Raw genomic sequence first — 26,734 nt, 5'->3', positions numbered from 1 at the left:
CTCAAGAATGAGCCACTGCCACAGCCACAGAGAATAGCAAAAACAAAACAGAAGGGAAAAAAGGAAAAAAGAATAAAGAAAAAAAGATAAGCTCCCAAGTAATAGTGGGCAGAGACAAACTCAATTCAATTCTAGAGCATGCAGAGTGACATTACTGCCACGCTCTGACGAATGGATAAGTCAAAAGCCATTTCTTAAGCATACATAGAGTTCTTCCATCCCACCGCCCCACCCCCAGACACACACTTACAGTTGCTTCATTCAAGACTAAGTAGATCAAGCCAAACTGTAATTCTTAGTAGAGTCAAGGTAGCAACTGACATTCTGCTTTGGCACAGCACTGAAGTAACTGGATTTCCCAAGCCCTCTGACATTTTACTACCCAACCATTTCCCTCATTTGGCCTAGTTGCAAAAACTGATCAAAAAAATCTCCAGCTCCCCAACACTGTTGATTCGGTGATTGTTTTCTAGCACCACCACCAATATAGCTAGATTCTGCAGCAACCAAAGCACTTAAAAGGAAACTCCAAGGAAGCTATATTAAAACTGTACTGGCAAAGTTTGAAAGTCATTTGATGCTGGCATTGGTTCAGCCTGACTGTAATAATGTAAGCTACTATGCAAAGACACTGGGGTTGACCACAGACACAGCAAATTCTTAAGGGTAAACACCGTAAATTCCTCCACTGTTGTACTCAGCATAAATCCTAGGTTTACAAAGGACAGAGTACACTAGAGTGACAGGCACTTAAACATTCCCGCCTCACACAGCATGCTGCTGATGAAGTTCATCCACTTATGAAAGTACAGAATTTTCCTATAGGCTATGTTCAACTTACATACACAATTTTAAAATTTAATCAAACTTTCAAACTTTTTTAGCATCTTTTAACTTTATTTTTTTAGCATTATTGCTGCACCAGACAAAAAATATTGTTATGCATTCTAAACACGTTGCAATAAAGAAAGGAACCAATTGTTCTCAGCCACTAAAGTTCATTTGCAGCTACATGCAATTACGGAACTCCTTCCCCTGGAAACTCCCTACAGCAGGCTTTGGCAACCAGATATGCAGAACTACAATACACAGCACCCCCTGCCATAAGGTCAAGGTTGGTAAGAATTGTAGTTCAACAGCCTGGTTGGCCCATACACACACACCCCTAACTCTTAGTATCTTATCACCATGCAGGCAGGCGAGAATAGATATAACATATATAACATAAAGCCAATAGGCTTCAAACAGATCAGCGACCATTGATGAACAAGATAGTATTTTATTCAAGCTGACTAACTCCATAACTTGAAATAGGGACACAGGAGGTATGCAACAATATTAAGCATGCATCTTACTTTATTTAGATTGCTATGTATTTGTTCAGAAACATGTATTGCATTTACTTTCTTCTCTTAAAACCCCCCCCCATTTTTCTCATTGTTGAAGATTAAATGAATTGAGGAAAAAAGTTTTCAGAAGACCCATAAAGCACATGCTTTCATTAGGTATACCATATAGGTAAACAGAAACAATGCCATTTAACAAGCATTGAGAGGACAGTATTTCCATCTAAGGGATTTTCACCATACACCTCACTCTTTGCTTCTTGCCCTAGCACCTCTCTTTCTGACAAGCTCTACTGAGTTACACTTGACAAAAAGGATTAACATCCCACAGCATTTATTTCCATGAATTTAATCAGGGTCCTCATGTCCCAAATTTCTTCACTAGCAAATGCCTAAAAATGGACAACTCACAGAGTGATGATCCTAACTTACACAAGAGTGAGTTATCTTAGTAATATAGTAATATGCTTGAGTAAGACACTCTTGATGGGGATGATATGCATTTCACCACTACACTAGCTTAAAGAGCACAATCTCAATAACCACACAAAATCAGATTGCAAATTTGAAATTTATTTACCATTTTATTACCCCATTTTTTAGCCAAAATACTTTCAGAGCATTAGTTTAAACACTACCATAATGTTAAAAATGAAACGAACTATTAAAACATCATTGTTGCTAAGTTGTCTCCATCACTGATAGCCCTGCTCAGCTCTAATAAACTCAAGGCCATCCCTTCCTTTATGGAAGCAATCCATTGAGTTTTTGGTCTTCCCCTTCTTTGGATTTCCCTATTGCCTTCAAATGCTGTACCCGAAGTACAATAGCTTCAGTTTTGTCAGTTTTGCTTCCAGGGCATGTTTTGGCTTGACTTGTTCATCAGTCAAGGGTATTCGCAAAACTCTCCTCCAGCAATATGTTTCCAACACATCAATTTTCTTTCTGTCAGCTTTCTTCAGTGTCTATCATACTCATACATAGTGATACAAGTGTGGATGATCTTGGCCTTGGCCTCTAAACGCGCACAGATGAAAAGTGGAATAAATCTGGCCAAATCAAATGTTTTTACCCCAAACTAGAAAAACTTCAGGGACAATATTCAATATGGGATCCCTAATAAAAAATGTTCAACTTCCAGTCTCATTTCCTAAGATAAAAGGTTGCTCATCAGGTCTCCAAATCTCAAACTTTTAAGAATGAATTTATATAAATGTTTTATACATACAGACAAGACGCAACCCAAAATCAAGCTCCATTTCATTTTAGTAGAACAGAATGAATTACAACCTTAAATCTTTCATTTAAATTAATTAATCTATACAAAATTGTTCAGAGAGTACTCAAGATCTCTAATTGCCTGAACAATTGTATAGCTACAGTTTCTGAAGAAATGCATGATTAAAAAGACAGAATTGTAATTGGTTTGGCAAGGAAGGGGTTTAATCAGACCTAGGTTTCACAAATTTTGTCCTAGCAAGCACCTAAAACTTAAGAAAGAAGCAATACCTTCACAGTTTAAGGCCAAGCATGGGCCAAATGTAGGATTCCCAACTCTGCTTCAAAGCTGAGATAGTTAAGTAATGATTTGGCACTGTGAGTGATGCTATCCACAAGGAACCAGCTATTGGGTCTCTTCTAACCAATGCCCTTTCAAGTTCAACTCAATGCATTAAGACAAAAAGGGAACTGCCAGGAAAACATAGGTAGTCTACCTATACATTTCCTGCAGTCTCTGAAGTCCACCCAGGAAAAATCTATGCAACTTTATTATATTTCTCCCATCTTGTTCCTGCAAGGAATCCAAGGTGGCTTACACAATTTTCCTCTCTATTTTATCCTCACAACCCTGTGAAGTAAGTGCGGCTGAAAGTCAGTGACTGGTCCAAGGTGACCCAGTGAGTTTCATGGCTGAGCAGGGACTACAACTGGAATTATTGCTTGCTATGTATTATTATGCTAGCTGTGGCAAGTAAGAAGGATGAAACAATTTGGTCTCTTGCCCAGGGTCACCAGTCAATCTACTTGCAAATACCTGTTTTCTCTACAAGCATTATTTGAACAATATTTATTTAACTATTCTCTGCCTTATTTTAATTCTTATAGTGCCCCCACTGCTGCTGGTGTGACAGTGTCTGATATCATAGCCCATTAAGTTTCACAACTGAGTAAAGATTTGACACTGGATCTTCTCAGTCTTTCTTTGATGTTTTAACCACTACATCACACCAGCTTTCACTGACAAAGTTCCAGTGAAACAGAGGTGCAGTCATACATCTGAGACTCATACATCAGATGATACACACAGTCATAAAACAGATGGACAGCCATCTGAGAGGGATGGTTTCACTTGGAGCCTGCACTGGGAAGGGGGTTAGACTAGAGGGCCCTCTGGCTCCTTCCAACTCTACTATTCTATGATATCAGCCTGGTACCACTAATGAACATTACGAGAGTGACCTGCACCCACAAGCCCAAGCGGTCTCCACCTGCTAGACTATCAACACATAAAATCAAACTGAAAAAAATGGCAGCAGGGAACCTGCAACCCAGTTAGCATGACTATACTATAAGGGGCATGGCAAAAAGATACTGCACAAAAATAAACATATTTTCTTTTTAAGGAATACATGGCATATATATAAATTATTCCCATAGTTTTTGTATTAAGAATATGACTCTTGTCTGACACTTTCCAAGTCAGATTAAAACGTAGTTATATGTGTTTTTGCAATTTCCTTGCAAAAGCCATCTTGTCTAATAAAAAGGTGAGAAAGCTATTCTAGCAGTTTCCAAGAACAAGTGTTGTTCAGCTAAAGCTTCTCTAATTAAGCACATGTCACTGAGCCCAGATATCTTGAACAGGTCTGTCCTTGCTTCCACCTGAGTCATACAAGAAACATCAGCATTCAAACTTTGTACTTATTGAGGAGATAGTATAAGTCTATATAAAATTAGCTGCTCAGAAAAGTAAAGTATAGCTGCATTACTTGCGGCAAATCATAAGAATATGCATAGTCACAAATGAAAAAAGGAATTGCAAAGCCAGTTCATTTTAGAGGGGAATTTTTATGCACCTTGCATACGTAGTTTTATCCTTCAGGTTTCATCGCAATCCTACATCACTTTTCCATTTAATAGGTATAAAATTCTTGCTTTTGTTTCTATAGTGTTCATGGAGGATAAAAAATGATAGTTTGAAAGAAATGAAAGAAATCAGATTTTTATTTAAATCAGATTTTTTTTAATAAAACACTTTTTGAGGAAAAATATCTAAAGATAGTTTTCTGTTTGATCCATTACAGTTCAAAGGTTATTCATCATGAAATAAGGATTAGTTTTTAATTATGTAGCATGAGGCTGTATATTCATGCAATGTTTAAATACTTTGGTAAATGAATTCCATTAATCCATTCACAATGTCATGCTCTTCCAGAGGTTTCTGTAAGATTATTGAGCAATTTTTCTGTCTAGACGTTATTATCACATATGCTTGGTTTTCCAGTTGTCAAAACTATGAATATGTCTTCACAATCACATGCCTCTTCTTCACAGCAAAAATAAATCTATGTTTTCTCAACATAGCTGAGCAAAGCGCTTAATCCCATTGTTCCTTTCCAGATCTATGTACACAGAATCAACCCCTTACCTCTTAAACACTACATTTCAAAAAAAAAAAAGTCAATGAATAGAAGATTGTTGGCAGTGGAATATATCTGCATAAGAAGCTAAGTATAAGAATGGAGGCGCAAGCAGTAAAAATGAAAGTGAAACCTTTTGAGCAGCATACTCCATAAGTCTTTGGATCTTTTTGTGCATAGCCTGAGCCTTATCATATTATTTCCCTGGAGAAGAAAACCTATAATGGCACCCGGCCTAAAAGAGACCCAATTTGGGAGTATTTTAATGAATATTCCTTTACCTAAGGGTAAGGCAGGCATGTGTGCAAATTATGATTTAAATTTAGTCTTACTGGCTAGTGATTGAAGTCAATTTAAATCAAATCTGCCCTGACAGTGCTCGTATTAAGGAAAAATATTTTTCACCCACTGCACAGGCTTTTCCCACAATGTGCCAAATTTCTGTACTGAAAGACATTTTAATACAGAACTTGGCCCAACTCTATTATCTCTACCTACATACATAATGTGTGTTTTAGAATCAGCACAAATTGAGCTAACAACACTTTTAGTAAGGTATGATTTCTTCTTATTCTATCTAATGTAGGAACAGGCAACGGAGAAGATCATGAGCCACAACTGTACCTCCATATTAACATACCACCCTTGTCACAATGCAAAGGAGAAAGGTCCCATGCATGGAAAGCATCAACTCTTCCCATACAAACCTGATGGACCTACAAAAATGGTGGTGTTCTAAGACCTCTACCCAAGAAAGGGCCTTCTCAACTCTGTACTTTGCAGGGAGAATATGCCCGCCTTCTGAAGAACAATAACCTGTCTCCAAATTCAACATCTTTTTGAACTAGATGAAGGTCTAGGCTATTTTGAACTGATATGCTGCTGCTTGTTTTAACCACTCTGCCTTTTAATTTATTATTTTATTTTATAACTTGTCTTTCCATGCTATGGTATCAGAAAATGGTAACAGCCAGTAAAAGAAAATAGCACATACAACAATCCAAGAAAGTATCTTAAAAAATAATCACTGAAGCAGCACAGGGCCAGCCCAAGACATTTTACTGCCTGAGGCAAAGGACAAGGTGGAGTCTCTTCCCATTGCAAGTACAAAAGCTAGCAGATTCATTAGTTTTCCATGCTAATGATGGGACAACATTCTCCACTGACCTTGAAGACAGCAGACTAACTTATGGGGCATGGAATAGGCTGTAAAGCACACAGTTCTCTTCTTGAACATCTTCCAGCTTATGGATTTAACTGACACTATTAACACTTGATGTACAGATATTTCTCAACACTGTGGAGGTGCAAAATATTTTTATTGTTGCACAAAAGTTGAGTAAACAAAACCCACTGCAATCTGATGGCTGCATAAATATTCAATCCCTTTGCTATGGCATGCCTATCCAAGCTCTGATGCAACCCACTCCCCCCAGAAACACATTGTGTACTGTAGGTAGTTGAATGGAGTCTACTTGTCTGCAATTCTAGTGCTACATGGGTCTCATATTAAATACACCTATTTTTGGAAAGCCCCAGAGTTTGTTGGAAAGATATCTAAACAAAGAGTTTCATGAAGACCAAGAAACTATCAGAACACCTCTGTGATATAGTTGTGCAGAAGCTGCAATCAGAGCTGGGTTTTCTTCTTAAAAAGATCCCAAGCTATGCACAACCCTCAGATCACTGTTAAATCCATTCTTACAAAATGGAAAGCACATGGCTTAATTGCATTTTAGCCTAGAGAAATGCATTGACCAAAATGGGAAAATCATTTTGAGACTGGGAAAATCTTCAGGGAGTGCAAAACTGGCAGAAAAACTGTTTCAGTCTCCATGGGATCCGGAACTGCACAGAGGTCCACCCTCTGGCACTGCAATCATCCTAACCACACAGGCAAAGTGAGGCTGGAATGTTTTAAAAACAAGAACATGGATGTATTAGAATGGGCTCATTATGTGTGTGAATACAATTCCCTAAGTCAGACCATATACACCTGGCAAAACACTAAATTAGGATAAACTTATGCAAACTTGAAAACTGTCAGATGAACGCAACAATGCTAGTCCTATTTGTTCATAATCACACCCTGGAGTTTCAAACGGCATGCAGTTTTTCTTCAGGCCACCTTTATCTCCAGCCAGTTTACTGACTTTACACTAAGTGATTATTGTTACAAGCAATTCAATGTGAAAATTCACAAGGTGCACATGACAAAATTCTTTTTTTCAAAATAACTGCTGAACTTGTATTGATAACACAATTGTAATTATTGTAAGGGTCAAAGAGTAAACATCATGATGAATGGTATTAACATAATTTACTCTTGCCCAGGAATGAGCTTTGAACCATGGTGAATTTGCCCACCCTGTCCTGCAAACATTCAAAATAATGTTGACATTCTATACCCATGCTTGAAATTTAGTTTTAGTCTCATCAGTTCTAGTCTCACACAGATCTGGACCTGTATCATGCCTAAATTCCTCAACAGATTAAGTCCCATCTTGTAAAGTTCACAAGCAAGTTAGACTGAGTGCAACAGCCATGTCCAATGGACTTACCCTGGTTTACGGAATGTGTAAAACTGCTTTGCCTATATTTTTTACAAGCCAGCAGGTCTTTATAGTTCTGAAGAATGAACATTCTTCACACCTTTTTCTAGATTAAATTTTCTTTTTCTGAATACTCAGAATACCATACTGAAATCCAACATACTCATCTACATAGAGCTCTTTAACTATTCCATTTGCCTCCATTAAAAATGCTCATGTTTCCTGCTACATTTCAAAATTTTCACTAAATTTCAAGTTCACTGTTCATAGTCTCATAGAATAGTAAAGTTGGAAGCTGCCCATAAGGCCAATCCCCTGCTCAATGCAGGACTCGCAAGTTACAGCATCTCCTTGCTTCATATCACATGCTACAAATGACCAAACTAAACAAAAGGGAAAACACCTTTCTAAATTCATAAAATATCAAGTGTTTAAGCACCAAGATAAACAAGGGCATAGAATTTGTCTCATCCTAGAAACATGAGATGAAAGGTGTTTTCCCTCTCAAGTTACCTGTATACAACTATGCAAATCAGATGTCACAGTTCAGCAAGATGTACTATTTAAAGTTTATATTATTTGAGTGGGATTACATACTTAATCACATAACTGCCACCTGTGTTTGCTATAAAATAATTTAGGGTGGAATCCTATGCATATTTAGACAGAAAAAAGTTCTACAACTCCCAGCCACCAGTATATGGGATTGCACCTTTAGAGTATTTGAACATAAAATACAGTCCTTTAATGTGACTTTAATTATGGTCAGACTAACCGATAAAAGCAAATATAAAATCAGCAAACTAAAACAAATTTAAGTTGTAAGGGCAAAATATACAGAAGAAAAACTCCAGTCAAAATTAACTTCAGTAACACTCTATTAGTATCAGCTAATACTCAGTAAATTATAACAAGGTTCAACCACCTGATTCCTAACAAAGCAAGCTGGAGAACAGAATTTTGCCACCTTAAGAACAAATTTATTGGTAGAAGCTGAAATAAGGGAAGAATAAAACTTAACAGTTTTGTCTAGGAATTGTGTTGATGTTTGAACAATATAATAGGAATGGATGTCCTTATGTTAGAGACAATATAATAAGGCATGTTCAAATGTTTCAGCCATGCCAGATTGGCAAGGACAAAGACATTGAGAATAACAGGTGCATGAGTATCTCTATTCCAAAAGAGCTGATTGGAAAGCTTTAAGGGGGGTCAAGGAAAAAGCTCTGTGATATTTAGGAATTTTGAGAGTGTAAAAAATGGGTTTGCAGCAACAGTTTTCACGATTGGTAGGTGCTCTGCACAATGCTATAGAGTTACATTGCTTAATCAAATCTTCAGCTCTTGAAAGTACCAGATGTAACAGACCTGGGAGGGGAGGAATCCAGCTCTAATTTCTCCTCCTTGTCTAGTTAAAAGGAAAATTTCTCTTGCGGGATCAAGGGGGCTAATCCAGAAGGAATAAGATTAAGTTTAACCCAGTAGTTAATTGCATGAAACTATGTATGTGTATCAAGCTGGCCTATTCTGAATTCCAATCTAAGTAAGGCATTAAGAAGACAGTGTGGAACACCAAAGTAGTTTCGAGGAACTTGGACTGTATAGCTTCCAAGAAATGGAAATCTTTTTATGTACTCAGTTTTTAGATACATAATTATAGATACTACCTTGCTCTGGAAGACTTATCACAGACAATATAGGCATGTTACACCTAGATACTGATATAGCCTAACCTGCCCTAAATCATGGTCATTAATCTGCCACCTGTGCTGAATAAACCTTTTGGAAAAAATGTCTTTTGGTGGTTTTTAGTCTTTGTATACGGTTCCTCTGTAAAGTATACAGAAAAGGCCCAAAGTGTTCTTCTGTGTCCTACTTCTGAAAATGACAGAATTACATCACCTGAATATGGTAACTCAATGATGGGTCGGTTTGCCAATTTAGGTGGATGGAAGCCAGAATTTAACAAATATTGAATCATGGAGTTAATCTAAACATTAAATTTAAAGAGGGGGCAAAATACAACCTGTATCATTCCCCTCCTAATCAGATCTAAGGAAGACAAATGTGTCTAGAACTGCATCTTGCTGTCAAATTATCAACATGCAACATACAGATGCAGATAAACATTCTATGTTCCAAGCCAGAAGCTATGAGTCTTGCTGTGATCTAGCTACTGAATGTTGATTTAAAATAACAGAAATTGCATAGAGTGCCCCCTTTGGGTTTGCACTGTATTTCCGAATCATATAATATAAAATTTGGTATTGGTGGAATGGCCAGCCGTGAAGCCCACTTGGTCTTCCACTATGATGTTCTCAAATTCAAACCAGTCCCAGAGTTTCCCACATAAATACCTAGCATACAATTTACTTACTATATTGAGCAGGCTAATTAGGTAGTGATTAGACACACTGTTCTTAATCCCTTTTTTATATATTGGAATGATGACAGGAAGTACAATACCCATGTACTGGGTATCTGTGCTGACATCAATATACACGAAAAGTGCAGCCAGCAGTGGGTCCAACGACAAAATTGTTTTTTATCAGCTCTAATGGGACTGTATCAGCCCCTGGGGCCTTACCTAGCTTTAACTGGGCTACCCATTTTTTATTTCTGGTATTGCAACTGCTAGCCAAGGGTGTGCACCAAGTCAATACCCTGGGAATGGTGCGACCTGGTTCAACTGAATGAAGCATGTGAAAATAAGTTTTCACAAGGCAGCAGAGGCAAGCCAAGCCATCTTAGTTCCCATTTGGAGACCAACTGCAACAGTGCAGCAGAAGAGCGAACGGACACGTATTCTGGCAGACTGAATCAGCTGAGACTATGTTCCCTTTAGAGCAGGGCTCCTCAAGCTTTTTGAACAGGGGGCCAGTTGACAGGTGCCAACGGTGGGCACAGGCCGCCAAGGAAGTGCTGGCGGGGGGGGGGCATGTGCTCGCAGGGCAGGGGACGTGCGGGGTGAGGCGCCAGCCTGCTCCGAGTCCAAAACAACCTCCTTGCGAGCAAGCTGGCGCCAGGTACATGCACGGCAAGGTGCCGACTTGCTCATGAGGAGATCATTTTCTCCAAGAGTTTCCAAAATGACCTCCTTGTGAGCAAGCCACACATGCACCCAGCGAGTGCAAAACCTGTGGGGCGGGCCAGTTAAAAGGGCATGGCAGGCCAAATACGACCCGCGGGCCTTAGTTTGAGGACCCCTGCTTTAGAGCCTCTTTCTTTCTCCTCATAATTCACTTTTTATAATGTTGTAGATTCAGGCAGTATTGTTCTAGAATTACTCTTCCTGTGATACTTGAATTGGGATACAAGATGATTCTTAGTAGCCACACATGGTTGAACTAAGGCTCAGAATTATGTTTTACTGAAAGGGAATCAGTGTTGCCAGTTATCTTTGAGCAACATCTCTTACAGACCAAGAACCACCTCCTGATAAAGTTGGACAATTATCTGAGAGAGCTAAGCTGCTGTAATCGTACTATGGAGCTGTAAGACTTGTTTGAGTTGGAAAAAAAGACCTAAACTATGCCTTTCTAGACCACCTGATTCTTGTGTAATTAGAATCAGCAACAAAATCAATATTAAACCTACCTGACATCTAATATTAACATTAACTAAAGTTGGCAAATGGTCACTATCCTAATTAGCCTTCACTTTTATGGAGCACTGATTTCAGGAATTTACATGGGACCAGGACAAAGCCAAATATATGCCCCATGTCCCAAACAGAATGTAAACTCTCCAGGAAAATCACTTTGAACTGCCCCATTCAAACTGGAATGATCTAATCTGTTCATTAGACAGAATTCCTTTAAATTGAGTGGCCAGTCTTCAAGTCTGTGACTAACCAGCACTTGTATTATTTGGTTTAGTCACTGCATTTAGAAACTAGGTGCTGGTTTTGCTTAGACTAATATACAACCAGCATATTAATTCATATACAAAAGCAATATGGAAAGAAAGTAAATATCCAGTACTGTTGTGTGTTCTCTTTATCCACATTCTGTACGTACATCTGCCCTCCAAATTTCTCAGAATGGTCTTATATTTTTAATTCAAGAATATGGTTTTATTATTCAAACCAGAGTGCCAAGTACATGACAATTATGCAAAGCTGCATATTTTGTGAACTTGCCACTGCAAAATACCTACAAGAGATAACAAGGAAGTGACCAGATTCCTGCTTCTTCAAATTTTAAAGAGAAAGGTTAAGAATTATACATATGCACCTTTCGCAAACACTCCACTGCAATAAACCTGTATTTCATATTCAATTATCAGAACTTGAGTACAAAATAGTACTTAGAAACCAGCAATCCTTTTCATAAAATCTTAGTGTCTGTTCGACCAAGCAAGCCAAGGTTTGGCATTACAAATGCAAGAAGACTATAGCCTCAAGCTCGTGTACTCAACATTTCCCTTCCTAAACCATAATTTCTCCACTCTAGCTCTGCCAAGTTATGGCTTGCCTACAAACAAGGGCTGCATGTGCATTTGAGAAAGGGAAGAATTATTCATATAGGATGCAAATCTGGCTTTAAAAAGAAACTAAAAAATAAACACACAACTGCGTGTTATTTCTTTCTATATTTATTTTTAAATGAATTTTAAAGCAAGACCTTGAACATAAATCCTGGAAAAAACTAAGAATTAAGCCAGTTCCCATTAAGCCACATTTTCAACATCCCATTAGTCACTATGGACAGCCAGTTTTTATCATTGTGCAAGACTGCTGTCAACCCCTGGTTAACAGCACCCATTCCCGAACAATATTATACACTAAGCATACTATTAAGCTAAATAGAATGCTATGGTTATAAAACAGCATAAGAAAAAAGTTTAAGGTCTATGTAAGGATCACAGCAAATGTTATAACAAGGCATGTCGTCATTTCGATCCCGAAGACGAGGCTAAATTGATTTCAAATATGATCTAATGACAACCCAATTGGTTGGCCTACAGTTGAGGGTTCTGGGCATCCTGTGGAGAGTGGAGGTGTGTGGAGGTGAGGGTCGCAGCAATGCTCCTCCACCCTGCACAGCAGCTAGACAGAACAGGAGGGAATGAGGCTCAGCCACCACCAAGATGCCTCTTACCTTGGCAGCACCAGCCTCCTCCACTTCTCAGCCCCGCTTCCCACTGTTCAACCTTCTCTGAGCTTGGGGATGCAGCCTGCCTCTTCACATGCACTGGCTGTGAGGTGGGGAGGACATCCCAAGCACAAGCCCCTAGCACCAAGGTGGCCCTCTAGATACTCTCCAAGGGGTCAGGGGATCACTCTGAAAAATTAATTAGTTAAGTTTCTCCCACCACCTTCCTGTACGCACATAGAATCACAATACTAATAACTCTTTAAATAAATACATACATGAATAAATACATATAATCCACCTGAAATGAAGTAACGATTTGATTCTACCTCATTGGCAGTACATGCCAAATCAAACCAATACTAGAATTCTTACTAGATCCCAATAAAAGTAAATGCAAACTAAGAATGCAATTATTTTTGACTTCAATTTCAGTAACTCTGAGACTCCAGAGAAATGTTTCATTTCTTTTCCTTCTCTGGGGAAAGTGAAACTGGTTGTATAAAATCTGGGGGGTTTTTTAATTATTTTCTTTGGTCATTCTCAAAGTTACAGTAACACCTAAATTAGATAGTTCATGATAGTTTTAAGAGCATAGTATATTTTGGCACTAAGTACCAGCATTAGCAGTTACCTTAAAAAAAAAAGCCACTGCACAGGCAAGGTACAGAGGTAGCAACACCTGAACCATCACACTTAAGCACATGTATCAGTAATTACACAAGCATTATAAAACAACCATCTTAAAAGGGCAACACAGCTAGAATTCCTCAAGCCTGTTTTCTCAATACTTTCTCAAAAGGTAATAAAGTTCAAGGGGCAATTTGCTTTTGAGTTACCCAATGTTATGTTTACCTAAACTTGAAAGACCTCCATTCATGACAGGTACTTCCAAAAATGAAGGGTTTCTGGAGTATCAGGCATGCTCATATGTATGGCACCTGAAGGCGCAGATAAGCTAATTGCCATCGGTCACACCCCTGCCCTACTTGCCATGTGACTCTTGCTTCCATGACCTTGTGTGAGCCAGGAACCATGTCTGATGGAGAATCATCTGCTGTGCTAGAAGCAGGCATCCAGGGTGCAAAAGGAGCTAGTAGCCCGGCTACAAACGGGAAGGGGCTAACCTGCTCTACGTAATCTATGCACTGATAACATCCAAGCAATGGTTTCCAAATGCCCTTGAAGACTCTTTGGAAGCAGCTTGTTAAGCAAAATGTGGCAACCAAATGGGACATCTGGTTTGCGCATACAACACCAATTTTGACCCACTTGCTTTGGCTGCTTGTACACATCCCTAGGCCAATTCAAGGTGCCTGTTCTACACTATAACTGGGGACCACAATACCTGATGGGAGAGCTTCTCATGAACTTGTATCTACCCAGACACTACCATGAACATCTGAGGCCTTCTGATGGTGACTCAGAGGATGGTAAAAAGGGAGAGAGCCTTCTCAGAGGCAGCTCTCCAACTATGGAACAATCTACCCACTCAGGCATGTCTGACATTAAAACTGTCATCTTCCTGGCACCAGGGTATGGTTGGCCCCTTCTTCCAGGCATTTAGCTGCATGAGAGATTATATATGACTAGCCTGTGCTATATGTATGTATTGTTAACAATTCTAATTATTTTAACAACAGATATATATTGTTATAGGTATATAACCCTATTGGATGGTAAAGAAATGAAATACTATTAAATTTATTAATTAGGGATTGTGCTACTAGAAACAAGTAACAGTATAAGCGACAATTGTAGAGGAAAATTATCATGGCTAGGACCTCTTCCTTCCACTACATTTGTCTTCTCCCTTTCTCATGTTTTAATGATAATAAGATACGATACTAGGTGGTCACAGCCATAAAAATTTTTATGTAGATTATAAAGTAGTGAGATTTTTCCCTGCCGACCTAAATCATCAGCAAATGCAAATACACTCAATGCAACATTAAGAGGACAACTTTTTCCTGTTATGGAACTCCAACTGCAGTGTGGTCTTTTCAACAGGATAAGGTAAATACCTTTTACCCCCAGGGATTTTCATTTCTCTTGTTTTCAATCTGTTATTGTGCTCTAAATCTTTGCAGTGCTGCTAGTCTGCATTTTCTAGTTTTTCTAGTCTTTTAATACTATAATTTTAAACTGTTCAGTTTTATCATGTTATATTTCTTGATTTTAATTTTTCTGAATCGACCAGAAAAGCTTCTGTTATTAGGTAGCATTGATATGTAATGAGTAAATAAATCTGTAAAAACAGCTCATTTGTAATATGGTCTACAACTTCCATGTATGTTAATAGCAACCTTAGATGTTGTCAAACACTGTGAAACTGCCCCCTTCTTGGAGGCAGACCATTTATGAAGCTAGTGGTTCTTTGTATCTAGCCATTTCTGAACAAACAGTAAAGGCTTAATTCTTAGATGTACATAATCTAACAGGCCACCTAATGACCTAATTTTACACCTGATTTTCCCCATGCCTGAGTTTCCCAGCTGCTGAAACTCACCACTCAGACCTCTCTCATGTTTTCAAACACTGCATTCAGAACGTTTTGCTCAGAAGATGGGCTAGAAGACTCACAAGGTAGATTGTTCTCTACTTTGTCCTGGCCTCTTGAATCTACCAAGGCAACTTTCCCCCTCCACTAGCCTAGAGGCTATGCAACACCTCTTGTCTATCACAGCTGCCCATTTCTATGGCAACAGAAAAGCAGCAATGCTAGAAAAGACTTCTGTCTTCTGCAGTTGCTGAGGTCAGACTGAACAAGGGCAAAACAAGGGGCCTACAGGCCCTTGGAGCAAACAGGGAATATTTACCTAGGATAAAGCCATGACAAGGAATGAAAATTCACATTCCCTGAAGACTAGGCAGAAAGTTCTCAACACATGAAAAGTCATTTGAACTCATTTGAAACAAGAACTGCTCAAGCCTCTTGTTCATGCTAACCAATAAAAATTAAGGCAAGAGGAATTCAGACAATCTAGCTCCACATAAATTAAAGCAGTGGCATTTTAAACAGCCAGCAGCACACTGTTCTTCATAACAATGGCCAGACAACCAGTAGCAAAGGTGCTGGAAGTCATGTTTTTTATTTTCTTGTCCCCAAAGTATCTTAGTGAGGCAGGGCACAATTTTCCCCCTTTTGACTAAGAAAGAAGCTCTGCAATGATTCGAGAGGAATATAAATACAGAACTCAGCCCATCTCTGTGCATGACATCAAATGGATTCAAGAAGTAGAGGAGTACCTTCTAACCAACTCCCTCTAGGCAATGCTTCTGCTGATTCTAACCATCACAATCAACTATATGCCATGGGTCCTCAAACTAAGGCCCACGGGCCGGATGCGGCCCGCCATGCCCATTTAACCAACCCATCCCACAGGGTTTGCACTCGCAGGGCGCACTCGTGCAGCTTGCTCACGAAGAGGTCATTTTGGACTGATTGGAGAAAATGATCTCCTCGTGAGCAAGCCGGCACCTCACAGTGTGCGCCCCACCTCACCTGTGTGCACACACACCCTGCCCCCTCACAGGCCCACGCCCCCCCCCCAGCACCGCCTTGGCAGCCCATGCCCACCGCTGGCACCTGTCAACTGGCCCCCTTTAGAAATAGTCTGAGGACCCCTGCTATATGCTAAAGTCTGTAGCAAGTAACAGTGGGAAGATGCAAAGATACACTTGTGGAAGCATCATGATAATGCATCAAAACCCTAAATATTTTAATTTTTAATTGTAATAGCCCTGAAAATAAATGTCAACTGTATATCAGTCAACTCAGTGTCAGAAATGCTGAAATGCAGCAACAGGTTTACACCTTTCTAAGAAATCACGGACTGTGACTCCTGTACATCTTTTCTTTGTGCTCCAAAGCAAAAGAATTAGCAATTTATTTTTGAATCAAAGGCTAAAAAGTAGGGGAGGGGACAGAGCCCTGCAACCTTCCATCCACAGCCACAGCCCTGCTTAGACCAATACATACAGCAGAGCTTAGGTTCATACAAGTAAAATGGGGAAGTAAAATAACCTATTGTGGCTTGTTCTAAGACCATAGGGTGGTTTGCAGATCACCCCAGGCTCCACTCTTGCTGGGTTTGGTCAACATGACAAGCTGTACACAACAAAAGTAACTATGGTAATTTGGCAGTTCATATGCTGCAGGAAGAGTAGCTTACTTTCCCTTCCCTCTCATGTGAACCTACACAGAAGCTCTGCTCAGATGGTCCTCCAAAACATGGTTTGACCCAGCAATGAATCAAAAATTTCCTCTGCCCTTTCATACAGGACTTTACTTTCAGATGCTTTGGCTAACTCCAAATACTGCATACTCACTTCATTCCCCCCGCCCCATTCATTTTCAGAATGTCATTTAGTGCTAAGTATAGTTTGCACTGTGACAGCCAAATTGGCAAACTATGGCTAGCACCTGTCCTCCAAATCATGGCTTCAGCTTTTATTTAAAAGGAGAAGAAAAATGGTTCCCCAGTAGTGACAAGCTATGGTTAGCACTAACCTGAAAATGAATCTGTAAGAGAGCAGGAAGGAGGAGGGAGACTGCCTTAATCTGAAGTGTGCCAGAGTTTCTTTTTCACCATATAGAGGGGGAAGGTTACTACATTTTGTATCACTGGCACAAGAAGTGTGTGTTATACTACCAAATAAAGGGTATTTCTCACCAGCCATAATGTAAGACTCCACCGCTTATTTTTCTCAGCCACACCCAATTTGTGTTCATAATTATCTGCTTACACTCTGTGCATTACTGCAGGACATTTTCTGCATTATAAAAGTGTTCAAATCAACCCACACATGGGAAACTGTAATATAAACCCCTCCTTATTTTGCAACAATCAAAAGCTGGAATGCTAAGAAATAGCAGTTGGAAGGATACATTATCTTCTGTTGCAACAAAATGATAGGGCCTTTCAGCCACTGCCTTTGCTACTGCTACTTCCACTCAAGACAAGCAGGGGGCAAAAGAAAATGGAGAAGTAATCACTACAATAGAAGCAGGGACCTACAAGCAAGACAGGATGAGGAAATCACAAGTCATGAGGATCATGAGCAGGAGCACAAAGCATGTGTTGTTACATGCATGAACCAAAAGCTTACTGAGAAGCAAAAGTACAGGAGAACTATATGGCACAGACAGCTCTAGAAAAGAGCCAAAGAAGGGGGTTCAAGCAACCAAATGAGTGAAGGGATATGTCAAGAACCGAGTGGGGCATGAAAATGTCAAGACATGCAGGATAAGGAAGGAGTGACCAGTCTCAGCCAAGAGCCTCCTCAGGATGCATATGGAAGGGTGCCAACCCCAGCCCAAATAAACATCCACTTATAGCCATGCCTCAGGCTGTTGTTGGTGCTTTGGTACAGCTAAATCAACCAAGAATTTAAGTCTTTCCTAAAGATTTTCTTTCTGATAAAACTTTTGATAAAACTCTCAATAAAACCTTTTAATTTAGAAAATGTTCAATTCATGCGGTCTTCTGCTTCACATGACTGAAGTTAAGTATCAACTTTACTAGTCCAAATAATAGTCTTAAAACGCTTACATATGCTTACCACGGAAATACAGAAATCATGCCAACAATTCTTGACACAAATTGTTCATAAAGTATCTTGAAAACCCACTACATTTTAAATGCCTTACACTTTTGTATAAAGATATTTCAGCAACACAGATTAACAGATTGCAAAATTAGTATTCCCAATAGGTGGGAATCATTCAGAAAACATACTGAGCAGTTTCACACACCTGTGCAGCAATCTTAGCTGTTCCGGGTACTGCATGATGACTGTAAATAGAGACATTAGTATACAGCCATGCCCCTAAATGTTCAGTGAACAGGAATTCTTCCATTCACAATAATGTGTTTGCTACAAGAAATACTGGTGTAACACTAATATGTCCATGAAGTACTATGCAGCATGAAGCCCTAGTATGCTTCATAAAATACAAGGTAGTTCTCAGAAGATACATTCAATTGCTTAAATACAACTGCTATGAACAATAAAAGCAAAGTAGCTTAAACTGAGTGAGAGCAACTCTGCACTCAAGTTAAACTCACTGAGTCTGATTTCAGGATGAAAATTAAGAGACACCCTAGAGAAGTTAGGACTTTTTGATCACTAATTTCAGTAGAAAATTGTTTTCCAATTAAAGAAATGAACCTTTAAAGTTGTTAAGTTTGATTCCAAGAAAAGTCGTTAAGTTTGATTCCCAATTCATGCATGGAACAAAACTGTTGTATTAAGTACAATATCAGCATTCAAATGCTATGGCATGTAAACCTCCATGACTCAACCAAGCACCTCTCAGTGAAGTAGTAATTGCATAGAATTCAGTCAGTCTCACTTCATCAGTTTTGTTTGCAGATGCACCAACTTTACTCCAGCTGAGAAATTACCCAGCAATGACTAGAAGGTATTACAGAAAGTTGCTCAATGCTCCCCCAACTATTATGTGGTCTTTCTGCTCTTCAGTAAATGCCAGCAGTTATTTTGCTAACAGTTTTCTTTGGGTGCAACCCTATGCATGTTTAGAAGGTTTTCTCGCGGTTTTCTCGCTCTCCTTGCATAGGGCTGCATACTCTACATTCATTGAACCTGTTAACTTAGCCATGGGGGGGGGGTGATTTTCCACTTACTTTTCCTGAACAAAAGCAACGTTCTTGCAGTGTGTCTGAAGTCATTCAAAAAAAAACCATAAGCAGTATACATAAGCAGTATAAAAATGATTAGATTTTGACAGCTGTCATCCACTCATTACCTATTTAAATATACTGCCCTGAATAAACTCTTGTGTAGATGTAAGTACAAGTATTCACTGGCAGCTCACAGATTGGGAATTATACACCTGCATCTAAGGAAGTAGGAAAGCAGGGGGAACAAGTAAACAGATGTACCAGGAAATAATTGGATTTGTGTGCCTCCGTTTTCTCATTGACAACATGCACTTTCCTGCTATATAGATAATTTGCAATGTACATGAACTTTACAGTCATCTAGCACTGCTTCCACCTTTTCCAGCACAAAACAGTGCAGACAGTAGTAGATGCTGTATTGCTTCTGTGTAAATATCACAATGCACTGAATGTATTCAGAGAAGCAAAATAAATACTTGCTATTCACACAACACCCCCCCCCCACCCATTAACTGCAAACTGTCCAAGCCTTGCAACATCCGGAGCCCCACAAAGCCCTGTTCTCACAGTTAGGGACAGAAGGGTTCCAATGTTACAGCTTTCTCAAGGCCAAATCCAAACAGATGAAATTCTGAGCCCGCAGGGAAGTCAGTGAGAGTTTTACTATAGGTTTTAAGGGAGCCAGGGATTTCCCTACAGCCAACAAAATAGCTCAAGACTCATAGCTCCCAGTATCCTATTTTAAGTCTCCCTTTTAAAGGACTGAACAGAAAGTACCTATTTAACTAAAATTACTCTCTGAAATATTGGATATGATATATTGTATAGATACTGATCATACTACTGAAGAAACACTTCAAACCAATTAAAATGTTTATTGCTTTCCCTATAGCACCTGTAACTTAAATATTTTAAACGGCAGAAATCGTAATAACACCTTAAGGCAGTGAAATCCACACTTGCACAAAACGGAAAAGGATAACCACAGAACCCGTCGCCTACCCGGTGGCGGTTTTTTCCCCTTAAAGGCAAGCAACCACGCATACACACCCTAAGACTATGATGGCACATACAAAAGGGTGGGTGTGCAAATCCATAACCTTCCCTTCAACACACGCACACACCCTTCCAGATCTTTTGTACATAACACTGCACAGAGAGAAAGAGAGAGCGATGCACACGCTCCGTGTGCGTGTGTGTGCATGGCTTTTTCATAAATCTGTTACTTTCGAGCGTGCAAAGTGGGGTGGGGTTGTGAAAAGGTGGAAGGGAAGGAGGAAGGGAGGAATGCTCAGTGAAAGAGGAGGGGGATGGGGGAATAAGATGGGGACCGTATCCTTTCTGAAAAAATGCATTCGCTCTCCTCCGAAGGGCGGCTGCTATTTGCCGCTTCTGCCAATGCCGCTCCTGCCGCCGCCGGGCGCCGGGCCGTCTCACCTGGTCTACGGGTAGCCGAACGGCGTTGCTGAGAGGCTGCAGCAGCGTGGAGCCGGTGGTGCTGGTGGCCATGGCGAAGACGGCGCTTCCTCCCAACTCTGGGGCCGGCCCAAGAGCGGCGGGGAGGGGGCGAGAGGAAAGTGGAGAAGCACCAGCCACCGCTCCCCTCCCTTCTTTCCTCAGCACATCGGCAGCGGCGGCGGCGGCGGCGCAGGCAGCGCGGAGCAGCCTCGGCCCCGCGCGGCTCCGCGACAACAAGGGGGCAGCAGCTCTCGCCCGCGAAAGCGACGGCGGCGCCGCCCAATCCCAGCGTAGTGCCGGGCTGAGTGATGGGCGAAAGGACAGGAGGGCCCAATCGCGGCCCGAGCGAGGCGGGACGAGGCGGTCGCCAAGTAGCAACGCCGGCGTTCAATCCTGACACGGTTCGGGCGTTGAGTGACAAGGCGAAGCGAGCCGGGCCCAATCGCGGCGCGGCCGAGGCAGGGGGGGCGGCGCCCCTCTTCTCCAGCGAGGGCGTGGGGGCTGCCGCTGCGCTGGGGAGGGGGCGAAGTTCGGTCGGCCGGGAGAGATGGTGTCCCCGCCTCGAGCGCGTTCGGGAGGCGAGGGCGCTGATGGGCGGATCCCGGCTGCGAGTGGGAAGGCTGCCCGCGCTCGGCTACGGGGGGCGGAACAATGGACGGCGAGTGCGGCTGGACCACTGTGCCCTTTCTGGGAATACGGGGACAATAGAGACGGAGCCCCTTGAAGCGGGCGGACCACTTTGCACAGCGGGAAGCGAGGAAGGAAAGAGGCAGCGAGTGCTTTATAGCAGCCTTCTCCAACCTGGTGCCCTCCAGATGTTCTGCACGCTCCTCAAATCAGCACCGGCTTGCCTGGCCAATGGATGGGAAAACATTCTCGGAGTCAACATAACTTTTTACTCGGGTCGGGTCGCATGTTTAGCAAAACAAACATTGGTGAGTGTAATGAAACAGCCCCAGAGTGCAGTTAAAAGGTCTCAGGATCGAAGGGAAACGTGCTGCCAGATTTTTTGCATGTCTTTTTGGAAGAAATATCCGGAGAATTCAGTGTGACTTACTCCCAAATAAGCAAGCAAAGGGCATTTGCTTTTTTATTCTCTGAGGGCAAAGTGGAGTGGGGCACACCTGCCTTTGATCTGTGACTACTAGTCAGAGTATGATTTCCTTCACAACATAAGCTGTCTGTTCCAACTTCAGAGAGAGAGGTCTCTTAACCATTTGAACAGTGCCATCACTTCTAAGGCAGAATTCAGGCAACACAAACCTATGCATACACAGAAGTTTGTCCCATTGGGTTCAAAAGATCTTATTCCCAAGGAATTGGTTTACAGTGTAAACTTAACCAAGATCACTCTACCACAGAGACATCCCAACCAAAACCATAAGGGCACTGGATTCCTTCCACTGAGTCAGAATAGGTACAGCTCCAGCAGCAACTCCTGCCATTCCCTCCCTGGAATAACTGAGCTCACAAAGTACTGCAAGTCAGCATTCACAGCACACCACTGCCTATACCTGGCCTCACGTCCAGGACACAGAACTAACACATTTTCCATAGAACTATGGAAAAGGACACTTTGCAACATGCAGGAGAGCACCCTGTACTCGGGGATCTTGGCACAAAAATCCCTCCTCACCGCAGAAATGAGAGTCCCATGAACTATGTTAAAATCTCCCTTTGTTAATCGACCTACCTAGGATTGCAGGCATCAGCTCTGGATACCTGCAACTGGGACTGGGATTGTCTGCCCAGAATTCCCTACCCAGGTAAAGCAGAGAAAGGGAGAGGAGAGATAATGCCAGGATTACTTGCCGAAATGGCCTTGTCTTCCAGAGGTCAAGACCTGGCCTTGAAAGAGATGGATAAGATGCTAACAGAGGGAAATACTGAAGTGGTCTGCCTTGCAGCCAGCAACTCTCTTTCTACTCTATCTTTCCCATCTCTTCCACCAGCGGATGAACGCAGTTTCTGCAGATATATACCTCGCTGCTACAAAATAGAAACAGGGCAGAGCTCCCAGCTCCCAAGAGGTGAGAAACAGCATCACATTCTGCCATGCCTCGCTGCTGAGGCCTCCACTGTTCCCCTTCCCATGTGCATTTACACTCTTCTTCTGGAATTGCACTTCAGTCATCCTGTTTGTTCTTGCTGCAGCCTCCAGAAAAGTGTGTGCCTTCTTGTGTGGCCTTCTGTGATGCACAACCATGGGTAACCATCCACATCCAAACCCTGTGGCTAGGTCCTCTTCTCCCCCACTGTGCCCCGTCAACTGTTTGCCTCAGCTACATAATGCTTTCTCCCAGGGAGCTGGTCCTTGGACAGAAGGAAGTTCTTGAGGTTAAGGATGATGGTATCAAGGAAGTGCAGGAAAGAAATGCTGGCAGCATGTACTTTGATGCCAGAACTGGCTCCAGAGAGGGACTCAGAGGTGATGGAGGAGTGACAATGAGAAGTGTTGTCACCCTGGAGAAAAGTAGCACATGCTGTCACCATTATCCTACAGGGCTTGTGCCCATCAGTGGATGGAGGCTTTCAGATGGTATGCAGTGCATACAAATGATGGAAACAACTGATTTGTGTATTTTATTTGTTGTTAGGCATTTAGAAGATTTGGGGCCCAGGCCCACAGGACACAAATGTACATAAAGTCTGCATGCATTCCTTTATATCTGCAAATTTTAAAAGGATTACAATAAATTATTTAAATATGACTGTTTAAGGCAATTTTCATCCAAGTCATTCCAAATCAAATAAATTCTTACATTAATGTGCATCCTGTCCTAGAATATCTCAAACAAATTGGAAACAGATTTTCTAAGTTTAATTGATTGAGGTGGAGGTGGTGGGAAAGGAGTTGCAGCATGTAGGGTTGAACTCTTGAAAACATGAAAAGGCTGAGAAAAAGACCTGTTGAAGCCTTTTAGAACAGATCTGATGCCTACAGGCTCAGGCATAAGGTATCCAGGCATCCCTGGATCTCACCTTTCCAAAAAGTTCAAGGTTGCAAACAAAGGCACAAATAAAATACAGTACAGAAATTAAAAATGTACCTATAGTACTACAATCAAAACTCTGAAACAGAAATACAATCCAAACTCTTACTCTGCAATCTTCTATGCATTTACCTGGAAGTAAGTCTCCGATCAACCCAGCAAGACTTCTGAGTAAGACATTCATAGTATTGTGCTTTTAAAAGAAAAAAGCCACACACCTAGAGAGAGAAGCTGAAGCAAGGGGAGGAGGGAAGCAATAAAACCCAGTTAAGTCATTAGCAATGAAAAGCTCTCCTAAGAAGGAAGGTGTACACTGTGCTGGTCAAGATGAAGTATGTGTAATTTGAAGTTGTACCTGCTTACCATGGAAATCCAGCATTATTAGAAGAAGCACAAAAGGAAGAAAAATAGAACAAGACACAGAAAAAAGACATTATTCAGAGAAAGATACGAAGAATAATCATATAGTTCTGTTCAAGAACAAAATTCTTCAATCTCTGTAATTCAAAAACTAGTAGGACACATCCTACCAAACAGTTCAATCGTATTCCTGAGTTATACTTACTATCCCTTCTCCATTTTTCCAGATTTGATTGCTTCATTTCAAGTGGCTTTTCCTGTTTAAAAAGTGTGCTTGAATAATAACATGCACAACTTCTGCTAATGTCTGGTTGGGCTCTACATCTGCATAGACTTGAACTGTATCCTGACTCCTTGCCCAGATGACATGCCTTCCTTCCCATGTCAAGCTTTCATTTTGTCTTCTGTTTGGTTTCCAGTGTATCTGTTTGGTTGGACACAAATAGTTGGATTCGAAATAGCTTTTCTGAGGCCCAAAGCAATAACAACAGGAACATCATTTAATCATAAGAAGCTTCTTTTTTCTTAATAGCTTTGAACCACCCAAAAGGTTGATATATTCCAAAAATTTAAGGGTTTTGGTCTCACATGCCTGCAAAGGTTGAACTAGTTTGGGTGTAAATTGATACACTTGTAGAGATGTTTATTCATGCACATGTGACACACAACTGGCATGTTTCTTATGAAAACACAAATCTGCTGCCTTCATTGTACACTTCAATGTGGAAGAAAGAGCAGCTATAAATTTTAATGATTCAGAGCCTATTTCAGTGTCTTCCACAAAGTATTTCCTGAAAGATGTTCCAAGTGGCGTGGTACATGATTGCTTCCACACTTAGCAGTATGCCCACACACCAGCATTAGGATAATAATCACATGCAGCTAGCAGTATGCATTTTCTTTGGTTTCTCTTGCAAATGTTCACTTTCTGAACATCAAAACACAGAATGCTGAATCAGCCCACAGCGATTTCATAGTGGCACTCTTGTTTCAGCTAAGGGAGAAAACAGCAATGCTTTTCAGCAATCCCAATTGTGTTTTAACTTCAAAATATTTGCCAAAATAAGAACTAGATAGAATGTTTAGGCATCATATAATAATTTGTTCAATTCACTACATGAAAAGGCTTGCTCAACATTTGGCCTTCCTATGTTTGATTATGCATTCAAAGTTTTGGCTTCCCTAAGGTGCTATCGTTTGTTTAAATACACATCTAAATGCATTTTAAAGCGCACTTACTACAAGTCAGCTACAGCAAATGCTATGTATTTAGGACGTATTTTAAAGAATCCAGATCCTCAGGAAAATAGTTCTACCTCAAGGGCATAATTAAAAACAAACAGGATATAAGATGGGCTTTTATAAAACTACAGGCAAATAGGCACTGCTTAGTTTTTTGTTTTTTGTTTCTAAAGAAGAGAAAATAAAAACTTCCACTGGCTTCTTCCAATGTTGTTATATGCTGTCATCTCCAACTTAATGGCGACCCTATGAAAGAAAGCTCTCCAAAATGTCATGTCCGTGACCGCCCTGTTTAGCTGTTCTAAATTCAAGACTGTGGCTTCCTCTGCAAAATCAGTTCATCTCTTACTTGGTCTTCCTTGACTTTCCCTAGCAAGACAAGTATGGTGTTGCGGAAATATACTTTTCAGGAAGCAAAGATGGCACTTCTACTACTACTGCACATTTTTGGCCTTCTCCAAGAGTTGAAAGGGATAGTTTTTACACTGGAGTTGAAGGGAATATCTACACTGGGCCCAAAGCTAAGAGAGCCAGCCTTACCATACAGCAGGTAGTAAAGATTGCTTCAAGTGGTGGCCTTTAGGAGGACTACTGAGGGCAGGGGCTGATGTCTGACCTGCAGTCTTTTAAAATTATTGGCCTTAATTAGTGTGAGCATGGGTGGGTGGGGCGAGTCAGTGTTCTGTTTCAGAAAGCAAAATGTTTTGAATTGACGCTTCTCACTAAGCTACACACAATGGAAAGTCAACCACCTTGTACTGGATGGACAGATCCCTGGTGCAAGTGTATGTACAGTAGGGATCTGTCCACATTAAGCGAGCCAGTGCATGCAAGACATTTCCTCTTCCTCTCACAGCAGCCCTACGTGAATGTGAAGTGTGGGATGGTCCATGGATGCCCCTGGCATCTGAAAGCAGACTGCCTTGTCCGGGCAGGTTGCAATGGATGTGTTGTTGCTATAACCACATGTCCATCCATCGTTTGGTGGCTCCTAGAGAGTGCGTAATGGGTATCCCGCAATGCAAATAGGAAGTCCTATCAATGAAGAGGTCTGCCAGTGCCCCCTCATGACTCAAGTGTTAGGAATGTCAGGCTGAAGCTGTACATCCTCTCCAAGCAATGAAGAAGCAGAAGAGGGCCCAGGTCTGCCGGATGCTTCGGTTGTGCACCTTGCTGAATCAGACTAGACAGGGTGCGCCACTTTTGCACACCAAGCCATGGTTAGATAGAGGCAGATGTGAGCAATGCGCTCTGGCATGTGTACGCTGGACTGTGGCCTTTGCACAGACTGTTCAGAGATGAGATTACAGCTGAGATTACAGTTGCTTACAGCTGAGCAATATTTGGGGGCCATATTTATGTTTTTGAAAGAGACGACTAAAGCTCTGGTTCAAGAGGT

At 41.1% G+C, this 26,734-nt stretch overlaps 1 protein-coding gene across 1 annotated transcript in view; it reads right to left on the bottom strand.

Moving 5' to 3' along the window:
- The window catches only part of MBOAT2 (membrane bound O-acyltransferase domain containing 2), an 84,124-nt gene extending 63,283 nt beyond the window's left edge, over positions 1-20,841 (bottom strand). Inside the window, exon 1 of the mRNA XM_044418425.1 lies at positions 20,720-20,841. Coding sequence (XP_044274360.1) covers positions 20,720-20,791 — 72 coding nt within the window. The 5' untranslated portion in view covers positions 20,792-20,841. The remainder of the gene's footprint in view (positions 1-20,719) is intronic.
- Positions 20,842-26,734: the final 5,893 nt, after the last annotated feature.

The sequence above is a fragment of the Varanus komodoensis genome, unplaced genomic scaffold, assembly GCF_004798865.1.
Source record: "Varanus komodoensis strain SLA01 unplaced genomic scaffold, ASM479886v1 scaffold10, whole genome shotgun sequence".
Lineage (NCBI taxonomy): Eukaryota > Metazoa > Chordata > Lepidosauria > Squamata > Varanidae > Varanus > Varanus komodoensis.
The sequence above is the reverse complement of the archived record's forward strand: the minus strand, read 5'-3'. Positions and strand labels throughout refer to the sequence as shown.